The sequence below is a fragment of the Cherax quadricarinatus genome, unplaced genomic scaffold, assembly GCF_038502225.1.
Source record: "Cherax quadricarinatus isolate ZL_2023a unplaced genomic scaffold, ASM3850222v1 Contig345, whole genome shotgun sequence".
In the NCBI taxonomy this organism is placed as follows: domain Eukaryota; kingdom Metazoa; phylum Arthropoda; class Malacostraca; order Decapoda; family Parastacidae; genus Cherax; species Cherax quadricarinatus.
Window position 1 is genome coordinate 53,989 of NW_027195371.1, and position 21,066 is coordinate 75,054.

General features: G+C 37.6%; 1 protein-coding gene across 2 annotated transcripts in view; it reads right to left on the minus strand.

The window, feature by feature from the left end:
• Nucleotides 1–1,538: 1,538 nt before the first annotated feature.
• Nucleotides 1,539–21,066, minus strand: part of LOC128693542 (gem-associated protein 5) — a 73,605-nt gene continuing 54,077 nt past the window's right edge. For both annotated transcript variants that reach the window (XM_053783274.2, XM_053783273.2), the window contains exons 20-25: nt 19,315–19,408; nt 11,313–11,476; nt 9,578–9,788; nt 8,371–8,757; nt 2,690–2,843; nt 1,539–2,524 (exon numbers count right to left, since the gene is read on the minus strand). In XM_053783274.2, the coding sequence (XP_053639249.2) occupies nt 1,917–2,524; nt 2,690–2,843; nt 8,371–8,757; nt 9,578–9,788; nt 11,313–11,476; nt 19,315–19,408 (1,618 nt within the window). In that variant the 3' untranslated portion in view covers nt 1,539–1,916. The remainder of the gene's footprint in view (nt 2,525–2,689; nt 2,844–8,370; nt 8,758–9,577; nt 9,789–11,312; nt 11,477–19,314; nt 19,409–21,066) is intronic.

A 21,066-nucleotide genomic window follows, 5' to 3' on the forward strand; every position in this document is an offset into this window, starting at 1 on the left:
TGCCAGATAATACAAAGAGGATTGACACAATAAATGGGTTTGCAAGGAATACAATAGGAAAGGCAGTAAAATGATATTTAAGAAGAATGATAGTAATGTGGAAATTTATTAGGTAAAAGGATACAATTGCAACTAAAGCAGTTTTACTGCAGATGCATTTCACTCTCCAGCAGTTTTGGCTTGAAACAGGTCCTGGAGAGTGAAATGTAGCCACAGAAAAAAGTAAATGCAATGCTGGCTATGTTTCACAAACAGCATTTCCAATACAAAAATTATCTTTAAAGAACAGAGGCACAATACTGTGGCTGGAACAATACATAACCCACACACACAAGAGAGGAGCTTATGATTTTCGGTCCAACTTGGACCATTTAGTCTCACTAAACTACTCCCCGTACTTTCTACTACTGCTACTTCCACAACCACTACTTTCTCTTGTTCCCATCCCTTTTCCTGCTCACCTATATATACTGGCTTTCTCACTCTTTGTCTGTTAATGTGGCTTTGTAAATGGTCCAAATCAGACTGAATCATCATAAGCTCCTCTCCTGTATGTGGGTTATTTGTGTATATCTTTAAACTACACATTTAATACAAAGGAAAAGATATAGGGTATGTAAATATTTAAAAGAAAAAGCAATATAAATGGTAGAACAGTAGTTGAAAAAGAGAGGTGAGAAACTAAAAATCTTTAGATTTTTAGAGAAAACTCTGGCAAAGTTACAGGTTTAGCGCTTTATTATAATATTTGGCAAAGTTAGTTACAGAAAAAAGCTACGTGGTGAATTCAAGGTTTCTATTAAGCAGGAGAAAGTAATACGAAGATGTGGGTTTACATGCACTGATACACTACAAAATTGAGAAGAGTACATAGAAGTGAAGAACATGATCACATGACTATGGAGAAAACTGATGGATGAGAGCTTTTAAAATAAGCATAAATTGCAATTTTAGGGAATAAAAGGCTGTTTCAAAAGGCAACTTAATATTTTCTACCACTAGTGGTACACTAAATTACAATACACAATGTAGGATACCTCAGTTAGTGGTACACTGCTGAATGTTTCCCAAAGTACACAATATAAGACAGATCAAAGATAGAATACCCTGAATGTTCATCTAAGACTGGGGGTGTGCCAAAGTACTGATATTTGCTAATTTTTAAGGTATCAGCATTAGCCTAAAATTAAGTTTAGATACTGGTATCAGTAGGTACTGGCTAACTGAGGGTATCAGTAACTACAAAATTTTGGTATCCCATCCCTGAAGATAGCACACAAAATAAGACAGCATAAGCTAATGATGCTGTCAAATGTTCCAAGATATTACACTCTTGAATGTTCCACAAGATAGACAATATAACTTTTCACAGCTAGTGGCAGGCCTATATATACCTTTGAAGAGTTTCGAGAGTTTCACTACTCTTGGCTGTATAGTCCTTGTGGCTTAGCGCTTCTTTTTTTATTATAATAATAATAATAATTCACTACTCTTGGACCCCAGCCACGTATGTTTCTAAAGACAGTACAAACTAACACTTCAGGAAATGCTTTCATTTATTCTTGCTAATGGCTGCAGCTAACACATTCATCGCAACCTACATATGTCCCTTGTCTATTGAGTTGACTACCTCAGCTGCATTACAACAGGACCTAGTTCAAGTAAACAGCCATAAAGTGTGAGACCCAGCAGTTTAAACAATGGCCCAGGGAGATATTTTATAACCATTAAAAATGGCACTACCTGAATTCTAAAAACTGATAAAATACAAACTTCATAGTGTACTGAAAAATCATACATAATAAAATGCACCTCTATATAGGCAGCAACAGTATAAATGTTGAAGGTATTTTATATTACTGACCATGAATTAACTGTACATTTTATAATTAAAACTGAAGTGCATTAATGACTTACTAAAAAATATTTCTATTAGCAGGAACTTTACAAAGAAGTTTTCTTATTTCATCTTCACTTATGTCTCCTCTCTCCCTAAGTTTCAAAATAATTTCTAGTAATAGCTTTTCAGGACTTGATAGGCCTGAGTTGAGTCCCATCACATCTGGGGCAGACATATATGTTGGGTTCAGATTGTCAAAATATAAATTCAGAACTGTAATTAATTCATTACTAGACTGAGGAAGACAATATGCCCTCCCATACTCAATTATTTCCTTTTCTGTTGAATCCATGTGTTCTGACTTATCTGCTGGTACTGTCAGAGTTCCAGACTTAGATGCCACAGTAGTCTCGCCTTCCTTAGCAAATTCGGAAGGGATAGATTCTTTATCTATAGTTTCTAATTCTTCACTATGTCTTAATGTCTCACCTTCAGGAATTTCATTTTTTATGTCAGAGGAGTGGCTGTGCAGTTTTGACCAAAATTCATCAGTATGAATGTGTAAATGTAAAATTGATATTTCTGCAGCATAGTATAGATGGCGTAAATGGTTAACAGTTGATGAGGCATCTTTATCCACTTCATTTACTACTGTCGTTCCTAGTGTCATCAAACAGTTTACTCCTGGGAGGAGAAAATATGCTTTAAAATCTGGCAATTTTGTCTTTCAAAATTTACATAAGGTTAAGCTATGTAAAGAACATCTTAAAGCTTTTAAAATGTTAGCAGCCTTCTTTGAAACAGAGGCCTCTATAATTATTAAAAATGTCAAGAATATGTTAAACTTACCTTTTGGAAGCAATGCATGTGTGAGGTGAAAGATGTGGTCAGCTTTGCCCCATGACACAACATATCCCAATGCTGTAGTCAGATGTTGGTCCCACGACTCCAGGCAGGAACTCATGAGATATTCACTCAGCGCCACTGACACTAGGAACCAAAGCTGAGGAAATATACAATTATATTATTGTACACCATAAAGAATACTAGTGGTCCCTGGAGTTACAATAATTTGGAGTAACAACTTGAGCTGAATTTACCCTCAGAGGAATTTTGTTTGGAGCTGCAATTATAACTTAGAGATATGCCTCAGATGGTACGACTGTTGTGGGTCGCAAAATACTCTGTTAAACCAGGGACTTTCTATATACACTAGTATGCCAATAATGTCAGCTAAGTCTGTAATAGTTTTCTCACGTACTTGTAGTATAAAGATTATTATTATGCCTGGCAACACAGCTGGGTGCATACACTCACACTGCCCTTGTCAGAGCTCATAGGTTCAAACCTAAAGCATTAAGCACATTATTATTATTACTGTTATTTTTTAAACACACTGGCCATCTCTCCCACCAAGGTAGTGTGGCAATAAATAAAAAAAAAAAAAATCACCATTATTAACTTATCTCTTTCTTGCCAGAGGGGCAGATACTACAGTTCAAATGCTCTTCAAACTGCAAATATCCCCACCCCTCATCCAGAATGCTAGCACTGTACTTCCTACCTCCAGGACTCAAGTCTGGCTAACTGATTTCCCTGATGCCCTTCACAAATGTTACCTTTCTCACACTCCAACAGCACTTCAGGTTATAAAAACACCACTTGCCTCTAATTATTCCAATCTAACATGCTCACACATGCCTATACACAAATAACCCCCACACACAGAAGAATGAAATACAGTGGAACCTCTACTTGCAAATTTAATCCGTGCCATGACCTTGCTCGCAACTGGATTTGCTCGTTTGCAGAGTCAATTTTCCTCATTTAAATTAATTGAAATGCAATTAATCCATTCCAGTGGAATTCTGTACTTCAGTAATTTCGCTAATATCAACTCTACGGCTTATTTATCTATCTCACTTCATCTAATATGACATAATAAACAATATAAGTAACATAGAAACCTGATATATACTCTAAAATGAATAAAATATGTCATTCATGTAGTGGTATGGGCGGTGTCGGCGGTGGACGAGAGTTTGTCTGGAGACCGGGCAAAATACTTCATGAATAATTTCACTAATATCATCTATACTGCTTATTTATCTATCACAGTTCATCTAGTATGACAACAAACAATATGAATAACAGAGAAACATGATATATACTCTAGAATGAATAAAATATGTCATTCATGTAGTGGTATGGGCGGTGTCGGCGGTGGACGAGAGTTTGTCTGGACACCGGGCAAAATTCTTCATGAATAATTTCACTAATATCATCTATACGGCTTATTTATATATCACAGTTCATCTAATATGACATAACAGACAATATAAATAACATAAAAACACGATATATACTCTAGAATGAATAAAATACGCCATTATGTAACAGGTGGAGGCGGCCACAACCGCTCCCTCTTTGTTGTGGTAAACACTGCCATCTAGTGACGGCCTTTTGAAGCTGTCCATTATATAATTATTATATGTAGTACATTATTATTATATATGTATTATTATTATAATACATATAATTATTATTATTATTGTATTATACTATTATTATTATTATACATATTATTATTATCGTTATTATTATTATTATTATATAAATTATTTGTAATTTTTATTCACACAGAAAATATAAGATTTACTGTTATTCCTTATTGCAATAATTGTATAAATATGTCAACCCATTCACGACTGCATATTAGAATGGACAGTGATGTCATTTGTTTACACTGAAACAGCCAAGCAATGGACCATTTCTCCTAGGTTGAGCTCAATTTCAAGGCACTTTTCATCATGAAACCAATCAAAATCATATCTATTTCTGTAATATATCTTCCATTCTATCAAATGAGACCAAAAAATGAGAATACAACCATAAAAACCATACGAAAATACCACTAAGGGGTGGCTAATTGCTGAGAAGTGAGCTCCATTATTTATGCTTAGATTTCTTTCATTATTATTATTATTATCATCATCATTATTATTATATAATATAAATAATTTGTAATTATTTATATTATTTATATAATGCAGAGAATTCGTAGTTTGGAAGTTAGGAGGAGGTGCGGGATTACCAAAACTGTTGTCCAGAGGGCTGAGGAAGGGTTGTTGAGGTGGTTCGGACATGTAGAGAGAATGGAGCGAAACAGAATGACTTCAAGAGTGTATCAGTCTGTAGTGGAAGGAAGGCGGGGTAGGGGTCGGCCTAGGAAGGGTTGGAGGGAGGGGGTAAAGGAGGTTTTGTGTGCGAGGGGCTTGGACTTCCAGCAGGCATGCGTGAGCGTGTTTGATAGGAGTGAATGGAGACAAATGGTTTTTAATACTTGACGTGCTGTTGGAGTGTGAGCAAAGTAACATTTATGAAGGGATTCAGGGAAACCGGCAGGCCGGACTTGAGTCCTGGAGATGGGAAGTACAGTGCCTGCACTCTGAAGGAGGGGTGTTAATGTTGCAGTTTAAAAACTGTAGTGTAAAGCACCCTTCTGGCAAGACAGTGATGGAGTGAATGATGGTGAAAGTTTTTCTTTTTCGGGCCACCCTGCCTTGGTGGGAGTCGGCCGGTGTGATAATAAAATAAAATAATTTGTAATTTTTATTCACACAAAAAATATAAGATTTACTGTGACGTCATTTGTTTACACTGAAACAACCAAGCAATGGACCATTTCTCCTAGGCTGAGCACTATTTCAAAGTACTTTTCGTCGTGAAAGCAATCAAAATCATATCTATTTCTGTAATTTATCTTCCATTCTATCAAATGAGACCAAAAAAACGAGAATACAACCATAAAAACCATTCGAAATTACCACTAAGGGGTGGCTAATTGCTGAGAAGTGAACTCCATTATTTATGCTTAGATTTCTTTCATTTTTGGTGTACATTAAGAAGCATCTTTCCATCATACATTGCCCAAGTTTCAATAAGATAGTCCAACAAGCAAATGAGATACAATTTCCGAGATCAAGAGCAAGAGCCCCTCACCAGTGTCAAGGAACCTGCCTTGAGGTCTGCTCGCTTGTGGAAATTTTGCTCACGTATGGAAGCAAAAAATCGACCCATCAACTGCCCGTATTTGGAAAAACTCGCACGTGGACACGCTCGCAAGTAGAGGTTCCACTGTTTATGATGCCTGGTGGATGTCCAAGCTCCTCACTTAAAAAATCTTTACCCCCTCCCTCTAACCTTTCCTAGGATAACCCCCTACCCTGCCTTTCCTCTGCTACAGATTTATACACCCACCAAGTCATCCTATTTTGCTACATCCTCTCTAATTGTCCAAACCACCTCAGCAACTCCTCCTCAGCCCTCTGGATAATACTTTTGATAACCCTAAATCTCATCTCATAACTACAATGATAAGAAAGAGGTGATTGTGGATGTTATGAATGAGAAGAAGCTGGATATCCTGGCTTTAAGTGAAACAAAGCTGAAGAGAGTGGGAGGGTAGCAGTGGGGAGAAACAAATGGGATTATGTCAGGGGTTTCAAATAGCATTAGAGCTAAAGAAGGAGTAGCAATAATGTTGAAGGATAAGTTGTGTATAAATTCAAGGATTATGTAGTGTAAAATCCCCTCAAGGGAGGTTCCTCAACGCTGGTGAGGGGCTCTTGATCTAGGGAATTGGATCTGTGCTTCAGTTCCCTAAATTAAGCCTGAATACCTTCCACATCTCCCCCCCACAGACGCTGTATAATCCTATGGGTTTATTGCTCCCTCATGATTATAATAATTATATAATGTGTAAAACAAGCGTTGGATGTGAAAGTGGGTTATAGTAAGCATTTATGCACCTGGAGAAGAGAGAAGTGTAGAGGAGAGAGAGAGATTTTGGGAAATATTGAGCGAGTGCGTGGGGAGTCTCGAACCAATTGAGAGAGTACTAGTGGTTGGGGATATCAATGCTAAAGTGGAGGGAGTAGTAGGTAAATTTGGGGTGCCAGGGATAAATGAACATGGGGAGCCTTTAATTGAGCTATGTGTAGAAAGAGGTTTGGTAATAAGTAATGCATATTTTATGAAAAAGAGGATAAATAATTATACAAGATATGATATAGCACATAATGAGAGTAGTTTGTTAGATTAAGTATTGGTGGATAAAAGGTTGATGGGAAGGCTTCAGGATGTACATGTTTATAGAGGAGCAACTGGTATATCGGATCATTATTTAGTTGTAGCTACAGTTACAGTAAGAGGTAGATGGGACAAAAAGAAAATGGCAACAGCAAGTAAGAGAGAGTGAAGGTATATAAACTAAGGGAGGAGGAAGCTAGGGTGAGATATAAACAACTATTGGCAGAAAGGTGGGATAGTTCAAGTACTAGTAGCAGGGGGGTTGAAGAGGGTTGGAATAGTTTTAAAAATGCAGTATTAGAACATGGGGCAGAAGTTTGTGGCTATTAGAGGAAAGATAAGTGATTGGTGGAATGATGAAGTAAAAGGTGTGATAAAAGAGAAAAAGGTAGCTTATGAAAGGTTTTTACAGAGAAGAAGTGTAAAAATAAAGGTGAAAAGAATGGTGAGAGAGTGCAAAAGGAGAGCAAATGATAGAATGGGAGAGGCACTGTCAACAAATTTTGCAGAAAATAAGAAAAAATTTTGAAGTGAGATAAACAAGTTAAGAAAGCATAGGGAAAGAATGGATTTGTCAATTAAAAACAGAGTAGGGGAGTTAGTTGATGGTGAGCTGGAGGTATTGGGTAGATGGCGGAAATATTTTGAGGAACTTACGTCGATGAAGAAAGGGACACGGTAATTTCATGCACTGGCCAGGGAGGTATAACATCTTTTAGGAGTGAAGAAGAGCAGGATGTGAGTGTGGGGGAGGTGCGCAAGGCATTACGTAGAATGAAAGGGGGTAAAGCAGCTGGAACTGACGGGATCATGACAGAAATGTTAAAAGCAGGGGAGAGATATAGTGTTGGAGTGGTTGGTATTTTTGTTTGGTCATTTTGAGAGAATGGATCAAAGTAGATTGACATGGAGAGTGTATAAATCTGTAGGGGAAGGGAGGCAGGGTAGTGGTCATCCTCGAAAAGGTTGGAAGGAAGGGGATAAAGGAGGTTTTGTGGGCGAGGGGCTTGGACTTCCAGCAAGCGTGCGTGAGCGTGTTCGATAGGAGTGAATGGAGACGAATGGTATTTGGGGCCTGACGAGCTGTTGGAGTGTGAGCAGGGTAATATTTAGTGAAGGGATTCAGGGAAACCGATTATTTTTATATAGCCGGACTTGAGTCCTGGAAATGGGAAGTACAATGCCTGCACTCTAAAGGAGGGGTTCAGGATATTGGCGGTTTGGAGGGATATGTTGTGTATCTTTATACGTATATGCTTCTAACAGTGATAATGTGTGAGTATGGTGAAAGTGTTGAATGATGATGAAAGTATTTTCTTTTTGGGGATTTTCTTTCTTGTTTGGGTCACCCTGCCTCGGTGGGAGACGGCCGACTCGTTGAAAAAAAAAAAAAATTAAGTTTTAACAAAATTACTAGACATTGCTTTAAAATACAGTACCTGCTTAACTGAAGTGGGTATCTGTTGAGTAGAAAAGTTCAGGGTAATTGTTTCATAGAGCTGGGGATACTGTTCTCGAGTAATGCCTTGCGCTAGCCACTCTTCTTCGATTCGTTCTAATAAAGGAACCCATTCTTCAGATGTACAATTCTGTGTGTTTCTTGGGGTTATTACATCACCATTTACATTTGCATTAATGTTACTCTTGCCTTCAATATCAGCAGTTTCATTCACTATCTTGCTTTCATTTGGAGTCTCTTGATAAACTTGATTCTTCTGTTTCCTTCTACTTTTTGTAAGATAATTTACCTGCCCTTCCTTATCCATGGTGACCTGCTGCAGTAAGTCTAGTATAACATTATGGCAGCAAAAGATTGTCCGGAACCACTGTGGAAAATTATGATTTTAGAGAATGTATTGAAACAACTCTGTTATGAAATGGAAGTTTTACATCTCCAAGCAAATATTTTCTTACATTACCATACAATAGACAATTCCCTCTTCTCCACATTAATTAGCATACCGCCTCTCCTCACTTAACGATGGAGTTCCATTCCTAATTCGTTGCTAAGTGAGGAGCATACTATAATGGTAGTGGGTTTGTGTCAACCATCTTTGATGTTCTTTTAATGTTACCTTTGCACCATTTATAACATGTCTGGTATATTTTTCAATGTTTATACAGTAGTGTACTGTATATGGAAATAAATAGAAGAGAGGAAATTAGCTCTAATATAAGATATTTAGGTATAAACACTGGTCAGAGCCCATAATAAGTCCGAGGCGTCAGTAAACGAGTACGTCGCTAAGTGAGGAGAGGCTGTATATACAAAAAATATACTGCCTCTCATAATATATAAAATACCTGGGGAAAGTCTCTCTCCCTGAGAATACCTGTCCATCCACCAAAAAAACAAATGAAAATCAAAAACTGGGAAAAAGATACTCGTAAAATTAAGCAAAAATAATTATAATACGACCTCAATGTATAAACTTGATATTAACACAGTCATTCTTTTCACAATCTAACGGAATTTTTCTTAAATGGAAAGCTAAAGATAAGTATTTCAAAGTGTTTTTCTTCTATTGTAAGGCAAAATGAAACATAACAAATTCATACCTCTGCTAAATGTCATGCAACATTGTACAGAAATTTTTCCTTAAAATGTAAAAAAAGTAAATAGTCTCAGATTAATTGTATACTTACATTAAGGTTGGGCAAATGATTTATGAACGAGTCAATTTTCAGATGCTCATGTTTCAAAGCTGCTTCTCTGAGGGCTAACAATCCAACAGAATTGGTCAACTCAACATTTCCTGCATGTTCGTACAACTTGGCAGAGATAAACAATGCCCCAGGATCACTCCTCCTAGACATGCAGTGTGCAGCATCTTCCACATGGCCAAGACTCAAATGTCTAAAAAAACAAAATATTAAATATTTTTGTTATACATCTAAAAATTATGCTGACATACAAGAAAATAAATTTCCATACTGCCATAACTTTGATTCTGGCATGTGTTTGACCTGCTTTATGTCTTCCTCTGTGATTAGCATAGCTATGGAGAAAGGACACTAATTCACTTTCCCCAGGGTAATTTTTTTTTTTCAACATGTCGGCCGTTTCCCACCGAGGCAGGGTGACCCGCAAAGAAAGAAAGAAAAAACTTGCATCATTCAACACTTTCACCATCACTTACACATAATCACTGTCTTTGCAAAGGTGCTCAGTTATGAGAGTTTAGATGTCATTCCAAACTGCCAATATCCTAAACCCCTCCTTTAAAGTGCAGGCATTGTACTTCCCATTTCCAGGACTCAAGTCTGGCTAACCGGTTTCCCTGAATCCCATTACAAAATATTACCCTACTCACACTCCAACAGATCATCAGGTCCCAAAAACCATTCGTCTCCACTTACTCCTATCTAACATGCTCACACACACTTCCTGGAAGACCGAGTCCCTCGCCCACAAAACCTTCTTTACCCCTTCCCTCCAACCTTTTCGAGGACAACCCCTACCCTGTCTTCCTTGCCTTAAGTCATTCTACTTTGTTCCATTCTCTCTAAATGACTAAACCACCTCAACAACCCCTCCTCAGCTGTCTAATACATTTTGTAACTCCACATCTCCTCCTGAATTCCACACTCTGAATTCTCTGCATAATATTTACACTATACATTGCCTTTAGACACATCTCCACTACCTCTAGCCGCCTCCTCGCTGCACCATTTACAACCCATGCTTCACACCCATACAAGAGTTTTGGCACCACTATATGCTAGTACATTACCTTCTTTGCCTCCGTGGATAATGTTTGTTGTCTCTACAGATACCTCAACGCACCACTCACCTTTTTCTATGGTTAACCTCATCCTTCATAAACCCATCCACTGACAAGTCAACTCCCAAATATCTGAAAACATTCACTTCTTCCATACTCTCTCTCTCCAATGTGATATCCAATTTTTCTTTATCTAAATTGTTTGATACCCTCATCACCTTACTCCTATCTGTTCATACATTTATTAAACAAAAATATCTGCCATTCCAACATTACATCCTCCCCTGCTTTTAACATTTCTGTCATGATCCCAGTTCCAGCTGCTTTACCCCCTTCCATTATACGTAACGCATCACACACCTCCCCCACACTCGCATCCTGCTCTTCTTAAAAGTAAATACGTACGTAAATACATTAAATAATTTTCTTTTTTTTAACAAGTCGGCCGTCTCCCACTGAGGCAGGGTGACCCAAAAAGAAAGAAAATCCCCAAAAAGAAAATACCATTAAATAATATGACTCCCTAATTTTTTACCACTAGCACATTTCACTGTATACAGTATGTCATTCACACCCCCTTATTTTTTAGGTGGTAATGTGATCTAGGAAAGTTAACAAATTAATGAAATATTAGAACTACAGTTGCAACAACTCACAGGGTTGAAGCAAGGTCAAAGTTTCCTTCATAGATAGCAGAAGCAGCCCATGTGGTCACAACTGTCTCCACCATTTCTTCATCGTATCCCAGACGACATTTTGTTATGGCTAATGCTTCTCGATAAAGCCTGTACTTCAACAGTAATTTAACAGCTTCTTTGACCTTAAATAAAATAACAGTTTGAGCATATTTAACAATATCAGAGCAAACAATTTAAAGGCTGCACTACTCATACAGGTTGCAAGCTATCATAGCTATTATACCACAGTTCATCAGCATCCTTTAAAAAGCTTCAGGTTCCCTATAAGCTATCAATCTGTTGCTATTGTGACAAACTACAGTCATGATTTTTTTTTAAAACACCGGCTGTCCCACCAAGGCAGGGTGACCCCCAAAAAAAAAAAAGTTTTTTTTTTTTTCTTTTTTTCCATTTAGTAATTAACCCTTTGACTGTCGCGGCCGTATATATACATCTTACGAGGTACCGTGTTTGACGTATATATACTCAAATTCTAGCGGCTTCAAATCAAGCAGGAGAAAGCTGGTAGGCCCACATGTGAGAGAATGGGTCTGTGTGGTCAGTGTGCACCATATAAAAAAAATCCTGGAGCACGCAGTGCATAATGAGAAAAAAAAAGACCGTTTTTTTTAATTAAAATGCCGACTTTGTGGTCTATTTTCGTATAGTATTTATGGTTGTATTCTCGTTTTCTTGGTCTCATTTGATAGAATGGAAAACATATTATAGAAATAGTGGTATTTTGATTGATTTTACTATAAAAAGAACCTAGAAATGGAGCTCAAAGTTGGGGAAATGTTTGATTTTTGCCAATGTTCAAAAGTAAACAAATGATGCCAATGTCCAATAAATGTCCAACTAGCCATTCTAATATGCAGTCATGAATGGGTTGATGTTATTTATACAATTATTACAGTATTGCAGTAGTCTGCATAATAGTAAGTCTTCTATTTTTTGTTTGAATAAAAATTCAAAATAGAAAGCAAAAGTAATATCAGAGGGGCCTGGAGACATGACTGATGAGCAAAGAAAATGTTATTTTAGAGCCAGGAATGTCTGCATTGTTCATTCTGGACCTTATTTTGAAATTGTCATATTTTTTAGTTTTCGTGAAATTGGCCAAATTGCAAATTTCTGACCACATTATTAGGTAGTTGAAATCGGTAAATGGGCAGTTTCGTGTACTCAATCAATAGAAAAAATCGAGTTCTAAAGAAATAGTTATGAGTTTGGGCGACTGGATTAATGGAATTAGCTGAAAATAGGGCTCAAAGTGGGCGAAATCGCCGATTTGTAAACAGCGCTGAGGTCGCTAACTTCGCAAGAGCATAATTCCGTCAGTTTTCCATCAAATTTCGTTTTTTTGGTGTCATTACAATCGGGAAAAGATTCTCTATCATTTCATAAGAAAAAATTATTTTTTTTTTTTTAAATTTTGCGACACCAGGAGACACCTCAGGATTGGGGGTTGCGACAGTCAAAGGGTTAATAGAGAAAGGGTTACTAGCCCCTTGCTCCCAGTATTTTAGTTACTTCTCATGACATACAGATTACAGAGTAAGAATTCTTCCTCTTAATGGAGATGATGTATATATATTGATATATAAATAAATGTTTAACAAATAAATAATTAATAAATGTATGAAAGAGGGGAAGGTACCCCAATGGAAATAAGTCACTCTGACTTTTTTGGGTTATCACATGCTGCTATGTATGATAATTCTATGTAACTATTTGTGTATACCTGAATAAACTTACTTACTTACTTACCTAGAGATTGGCAGAGAGCATGTAAAGTCCCTTTATATAAAGGGAAGGGGGACAAAAGAGATTGTAAAAATTATAAAGGAATAAGTTTACTGAGTATACCAGGAAAAGTATACAGTAGGGTTATAACTGAAAGAATTAGAGGTAAGACAGAATGTAGGATTGCAGATGAGCAAGGAGGTTTCAGAGTGGGTAGGGGATGTGTAGATCAAGTGTTTACATTGAACCATATATATATATTTTTTTTTTAACAAGTTGGCCGTCTCCCACCGAGGCAGGGTGACCCAAAAAAGAAAGAAAATCCCTAAAAAGAAAATACTTTCATCATCATTCAACACTTTCACCTCACTCACACATAATCACTGTTTTTGCAGAGGTGCTCAGAACACAACAGTTTAGAAGCATATACCTATAAAGATACACAACATATCCCTCCAAACTGTCAATATCCCAAACCCCTCCTTTAGAGTGCAGGCATTGTACTTCCCATTTCCAGGACTCAAGTCCGACTATATGAAAATAACCGGTTTCCCTGAATCCCTTCACTAAATATTACCCTGCTCACACTCCAACAGATCATCAGGTCCCAAATACCATTCGTCTCCATTCACTCCTATCTAACATGCTCACGCACGCTTGCTGGAAGTCCAAGCCCCTCGCCCACAAAACCTAATTTACCCCCTCCCTCCAACTTTTTCGAGGACGACCCCTACCCCGCCTTCCTTCCCCTACAGATTTATACGCTCTCCATGTCATTCTACTTTGATCCATTCTCTCTAAATGACCAAACCACCTCAACAACCCCTCTTCAGCCCTCTGACTAATACTTTTATTAACTCCACGCCTTCTCCAAATTTCCACACTCCGAATTTTCTGCATAATATTTACACCACACATTGCCCTTAGACAGGACATCTCCACTGCCTCTAACTGCCCCCTTGCTGCTGCATTCACAACCCAGGCTTCACACCCATATTAAAGTGTTGGTACTACTATACTTTCATACATTCCCTTCTTTGCCTCCATAGATAAAGATTTTTGTCTCCACATATACCTCAATGCACCACTCACCTTTTTTCCCTCATCAATTCTATGATTAACCTCATCCTTCATAAATCCATCCGCCAACACGTCAACTCCCAAGTATCTGAAAACATTCACTTCTTCCATACTCCTCCCCAATTTGATATCCAATTTCTCTGTATCTAAATCTTTATCACCCCTCAGGGAAGGTTCCTTGATGCTGGTGAGGGGCTCTTGATTTAGGGAATTGGATCTGTGCTCCAGTTCCCCGAATTAAGCCTGAATGCCTTCCAAATCCCCCCCCAGGCACTGTATAATCCTACGGGTTTAACGCTTCCCCCTTGATAATAATAATAATAAATCTTTATCTAAATACTGTTCACATATATGCTTTGTCAAATGAAGCATATATGTGAACAGTATTTAGATAAAGGTAAGGAAGTTTTTATTGCATTTATGGATTTAGAAAAGGCATATGATAGAGTGGATAGAGGAGCAATGTGGCAGATGTTGCAAGTATATGGAATAGGTGGTAAGTTACTAAATGCTGTAAAGAGTTTTTATGAGGATAGTGAGGCTCAGGTTAGGGCGTGTAGAAGAGAGGGAGAATACTTCCCAGTAAAAGTAGGTCTTAGACAGGGATGTGTAATGTCACAATGGTTGTTTAATATATTTATAGATGGGGTTGTAAAAGAAGTAAATGCTAGGGTGTTCAGGAAAGGGGTGGGATTAAATTATGGGGAATCAAATACAAAATGGGAATTGACACAGTTGCTTTTTGCTGATGATACTGTGCTCATGGGAGATTCTAAAGAAAAATTGCAAAGGTTAGTGGATGAGTTTGGGAGTGTGTGTAAAGGTAGGAAGTTGAAAGTGAACATAGATAAGAGTAAGGTGATGAGGGTATCAAATGATTTAGATAAAGAAAAACTGGATATCAAATTGGGTAGGAGTATGGAAGAAGTGAATGTTTTCAGATACAGTGGAACCTCCACTTGCGAGTTTAATCCATTCCATGACCTTGCTCGCAACTGGATTTGCTCATTTGCAGAGTCAATTTTCCTCATTTAAATTAACTGAAATGCAATTAATCCGTTCCAGTGGAATTCTGTACTCCAATAATTTCACTAATATCAACTCTAAGGCTTATTTATCTATCTCACTTCATCTAATATGACATAATAAACAATATAAACAATAACATAGAAACCTGATATATACTCTAAAATGAATAAAATATTTCATTCATGTAGTGGTATGGGCAGTGTCGGCGGTGGACGAGAGTTTGTCTGCAGACCGGGCAAAATACTTCATGAATAATTTCGCTAATATCTATACGGCTTATTTATCTATCACAGTTCATCTAATATGACATAACAAACAATATAAATAACATAGAAACATGATATATATTCTAGAATGAATAAAATATGTCATTCGCGAAGTGGTATGGCCGGTGTCGGCGGTGGACGAGTTTATCTGGAGACTGGGCAAAATACTTCATGAATAATTTCGCTAATATCATCTATACGGCTTATTTATCTATCACAGTTCATCTAATATAACATAGCAAACAACATAAATAACATAGAAACATGATTAAAATCATATCTATTTCTGTAATATATCTCCATTTTATCAAATGAGACCAAAAAAGCGAGAATACAACCATAAAAACCATTCGAAATTACCGCAAAGGGGGTGGCTAATTGCTGAGAAGTGAACTTCATTATTATGCTTACATTTCTTTCATTTTTGGTGTACGTTAAGAAGCATCTTTCCATAATACATTGCCCAAGTTTCAATAAGATAGTCCAACAAACAAATGAGATACAATTCCCGAGATCAAGAGCAAGAGTCCCTCACCAGTGTCAAGGAACCTGCCTTGAGGTCTGCTCACTTGTGGAAATTTTGCTCGCAAATGGAAGCAAAAAGTCGACCCATCGACTGCTCGTATTTGGCAAAACTCGCACGTGGACACACTCGCAAGTAGAAGTTCCACTGTACTTGGGAGTCAACGTGTTGGCGGATGGATTTATGAAGGATGAGGTTAATCATAGCATTGAGGAGGGAAAAAAAGGTGAGTGGTGCATTGAGGTATATGTGGAGACAAAAAATGTTATCTATGGAGGCAAAGAACGGAATGTATGAAAGTATAGTAGTACCAACACTCTTATATGGGTGTGAAGCTTGGGTTGTGAATGCAGCAGCGAGGAGGCGGTTGGAGGCAGTGGAGATGTCCTGTCTAAGGGCAATGCGTGGTGTAAATATTATGCAGAAAATTCAGAGTGTGGAAATTAGGAGAAGGTGTGGAGTTAATAAAAGTATTAGTCAGAGGGCTGAAGAGGGGTTGTTGAGGTGGTTTGGTCATTTAGAGAGAATGGATCAAAGTAGAATGACATGGAGAGCGTATAAATCTATAGGGGAAGAAAGGCGGGGGTAGGGGTCATCCTCGAAAAGGTTGGAAGGAAGGGGTAAGGGAGGTTTTTAGGGCAAGGTTCTTGGACTTCCAGCAGGCGTGCATGAGCGTGTTCGATAGGAGTGAATGGAGACGAATGGTACAATGGACCCTCGACATTCGATACTAATCCGTTCCTGAGAGCTATCGAATGTCGAAAATATCGAAAGTCGAGTTAATTTTCCCCATAAAAAATAAAGGAAATCAAATTAATCCATGCATAACACCCAAAATTATGAAAAAAAAAATTTACCACATGAAATGTTAAGTTTAATGCAATAGAATAATTACAATAACAATAGATTAATAACAATAGAATAATTGACACTTACCTTTAATGAAGATCTGGTGATGATTGATGGGATGGGAAGAGGGGAGAGTGTGAATGGTGTTAGTGTTTAGAAGGGGAATCCCCTTCCATTAGGACTTGAACTGGCAGCCTCACCATGCCTTATCACACTGTGTATGCCACTACGATTCTTAAATCTTTCAAACCAACCTTTGCTGGCCTTAACTTCACTCACATCACCACTAGTTGCAGGCAATTTCTTTACCAAATCATCATGCACTCCGACACACGCACTCCACTTTCGTACTTTGCAATTACAGTGGACCCCCGGTTAACGATATTTTTTCACTCCAGAAGTATGTTCAGGTGCCAGTACTGACCGAATTTGTTCCCATAAGAAATATTGTGAAGTAGATTAGTCCATTTCAGACCCCCAAACATACACGTACAAACGCACTTATATAAATACACTTACATAATTGGTCACATTCGGAGGTAATCGTTATGCGGGGGTCCACTGTATCTCTCTCTTCATTTCAATTGTCATTAGCACCTTTTTTCTCGAAGGGTTGGCACTAGAAGCTTTCATGGGGCCCATGGTTACTTATTTTGCAGAAACAAGCACAAAAAACAGTGATAATATGGATAATATGGAATGTACTGAATGTATCCTTAGATGCACACACACTGGCTGGCTTGTAAACACTGGCACACACGAGGCAGTTCAGGCCACACGTGGACACGTCTCGTACGAATCATATCAAATGTCGGGTTTTCCATTGAATGTCGAGGCGAAATTTTTGCATTAAAATGCATCGAATGTCGGATTTATCGAATGTCCATGCCTTCGAATGTCAAGGGTCCACTGTATTTGGGACCTGACGATCTATTGGAGTGTGAGCAGGGTAATATTTAGTGAAGGGATTCAGGGAAACCGATTATTTTTATATAGCCGGACTTGAGTCCTGGAAATGGGAAGTACAATGCCTGCACTCTAAAGGAAGGGTTTGGGATATTAACAGTTTGGAGGGATACGTTGTGTATCTTTTTACGTATATGCTTCTAAACTGTTGTGTTATGAGCACCTCTGCAAAAACAGTGATTATGTGTGAGTGTGGTGAAAGTGTTGAATAATGATGATGAAAGTATTTTCTTTTTGGGGATTTTTTTTCTTTCTTTTTGGGTCACCCTGCCTCGGTGGGAGACGGCCGACTTGTTTAAAAAAAATATATATATATAAATAAACAATTTTAAGTACACTGGTCCTACCCTAAATTATATCCAATTTCTAAGCCATAAGTTGCAGCAAATTTTTACTAAAGGTAAAATCTCCCTGCTATTTAGGTTAAAATATGAGAGGTTGAGTTCTTTAGGCACCTGGGCTTAACCAGCAGTAACAGGTTTCTTTGCTGCATTCATTATTAATGTTTAAATATACTAAACGTGTTCTGTAATATTCAAAGATTCATAAAAGATTATTCACTGAATTTGATACCTGATCCATGCAGCTTATATTATCCAGCTCTGTATTTCATTATACCCAGTGATAATTTCCTAGCAGTTGTAGGTGTCACCAACTGCTTGTATACAGGATTTAATTTTAGCTTCTTGCAAATACAGCAATTGGAATAAACTGTTAAAAAACTTGGTCGATGGATCTGGAAATATCCTGATCTTTTCGTCTAGTTCAATACAAAGTATAAAAATATACATTTACATTAATGCAATTCTTTTTTTAACATTTGGGCCCAAGACTTTCTTATCATTCAATGGTCATTTACAACTCAGTTGTTACTGGTATTAATTATGAAAAAAATTAATATGAGCAGAACTTCTGAAGAGAAGCCATGCATGCAACAAACAAGCAATATTGAAACAATAACAACAACTAAGGTAAAGGCTTAAACTAATTATAAAAGACTATACAGTGGACCCCCGCATAACGATTACCTCCGAATGCGACCAATTATGTAAGTGTATTTATGTAAGTGCGTTTGTACGTGTATGTTTGGGGGTCTGAAATGGACTAATCTACTTCACAATATTCCTTATGGGAATAAATTCGGTCAGTGCTGGCACCTGAACATACTTATGGAGTGAAAAAATATTGTTAACCGGGGGTCCACTGTACAGTGGACCCCCGGTTAACGAACTTTTTTCATTCCAGTAGTATGTTCAGGTGCCAGTACTGACCGAATTTTTTCCCATAAGGAATATTGTGAAGTAGATTAGTCCATTTCAGACCTCCAAACATACACGTACAAACGCACTTACATAAATACACTTACATAATTGGTCGCATTTGGAGGTGATCGTTAAGCGGGGGTCCACTGTATATACAAAGCAGTTATAATACACGTACAATGCCAAAAATGAAGTACTGTATATCAACTGAAAAGGCAAAGATAAATGAGGTATGTCTGTAATATACTTTATATACTTACTTTGCTAATGTTTACAAGATATGATGCAGCAGTGACAATATCCCCTTCATTAACCAGCTGTTCTGCATAAGCTTCACTTGCCAACTTCCACAAGCTGGGGATAAAATAGCTTTTAGATACAGTGGTAACTTGAGTTTCGACCATAATTTGTTCCAGAAGGCTGTTTGAGTGCCGTTACAGAATGAATTTGTTCCCACAAGGAATAATGTAAATTAGATTAGTCCATTTCGAACCCCCAAAAATACACTTACAAAAGCACTTATAATAATACACTTACATAATTGTTCGAGTTGGGAGCTGTACGAAACTCAAGGTACCACTGTATATGTACACTACAGTACAGTGGTACCTAGGGATACGAACAGCTCAAAACTCGAACAATTATGTAAGTGCTTTTGTAAGTGTATTTTTGGGGGCCTGAAATGGTTTAATCTAATTTATATTATTCCTTACGAGAACAAATTTGTTCGGTATCAGCACTCGAACAGCCTTCTGGAACGAAGAAAATTTGTATCCTGAGGTACCACTGTACTTGTATTTCTCGTTAAATTGCACTGGAAAACTCCCCAGATGAAGTTTATAATTATTTAACAATTTTTTTTTTTTTTTTTTTCAACAAGTCGGTCATCTCCCACCGAGGCAGGGTGACCCAAAAAAAAAAAAGAAAGAAAATCCCCAAAAAGAAAATACAGTGGACCCCCGGTTAACGAACTTTTTTCATTCCAGTAGTATGTTCAGGTGCCAGTACTGACCGAATTTTTTCCCATAAGGAATATTGTGAAGTAGATTAGTCCATTTCAGACCCCCAAACATACACGTACAAACGCACTTACATAAATACACTTACATAATTGGTCGCATTTGGAGGTGATCGTTAAGCGGGGGTCCACTGTACTTTCATCATCATTCAACACTTTCACCACACTCACACATTATCACTGCTTTTGCATTCACTCAACATTTCCCAGAATCTCTCTCTCTCCTCTACACTTCTCTCTTCTCCAGGTGCATACACGCTTACTATAACCCACTTTTCACATCCAATCTTTATTTTACTCCACATAATCCTTGAATTTATACATTTGTAGTCCCTCTTTTCCTGCCATAGCTTATCCTTCAACATTATTGCTACTCCTTCTTTAGCTCTAACTCTATTTGAAACCCCTGACCTAATCCCATTTATTCCTCTCCATTGAAACTCTCCCACCCCCTTCAGCTTTGTTTCACTTAAAGCCAGGACATCCAGTTTCTTCTCATTCATAACATCCACAATCATCTCTTTCTTATCATTTGCACAACATCCACGCACATTCAGACTTCCCACTTTGACAATTTTCTTTTTCTTATTCTTTTTAGTAATCTTTACAGGAAAAGGGGTTACTAGCCCATTGTTCCCGGCATTTTAGTTGACTTTTACAACACGCATGGCTTACGGAGGAAAGATTCTTATTCCACTTCCCCATGGATATAAAAGGAAAAGTAATAAGACCAAGAACTATTAAGATAAAATCAAAGAAAACTCAGATGAGTGTGTATAAATAAACGTGTACATGTGTAGTGTGACCTAAGTGTAAGTAGAAGTAGCAAGACGTACCTGTAATCTTGCATATTTATGAGACAGACAAAAGACACCAGCAATCCTACCATCATGTAAAACAATTACAGGCTTTCGTTTTACACTCACTTGGCAGGACGGTAGTACCTCCCTGGGTGGTTGCTGTCTACCAACCTACTACAATTCCATTAATTAAA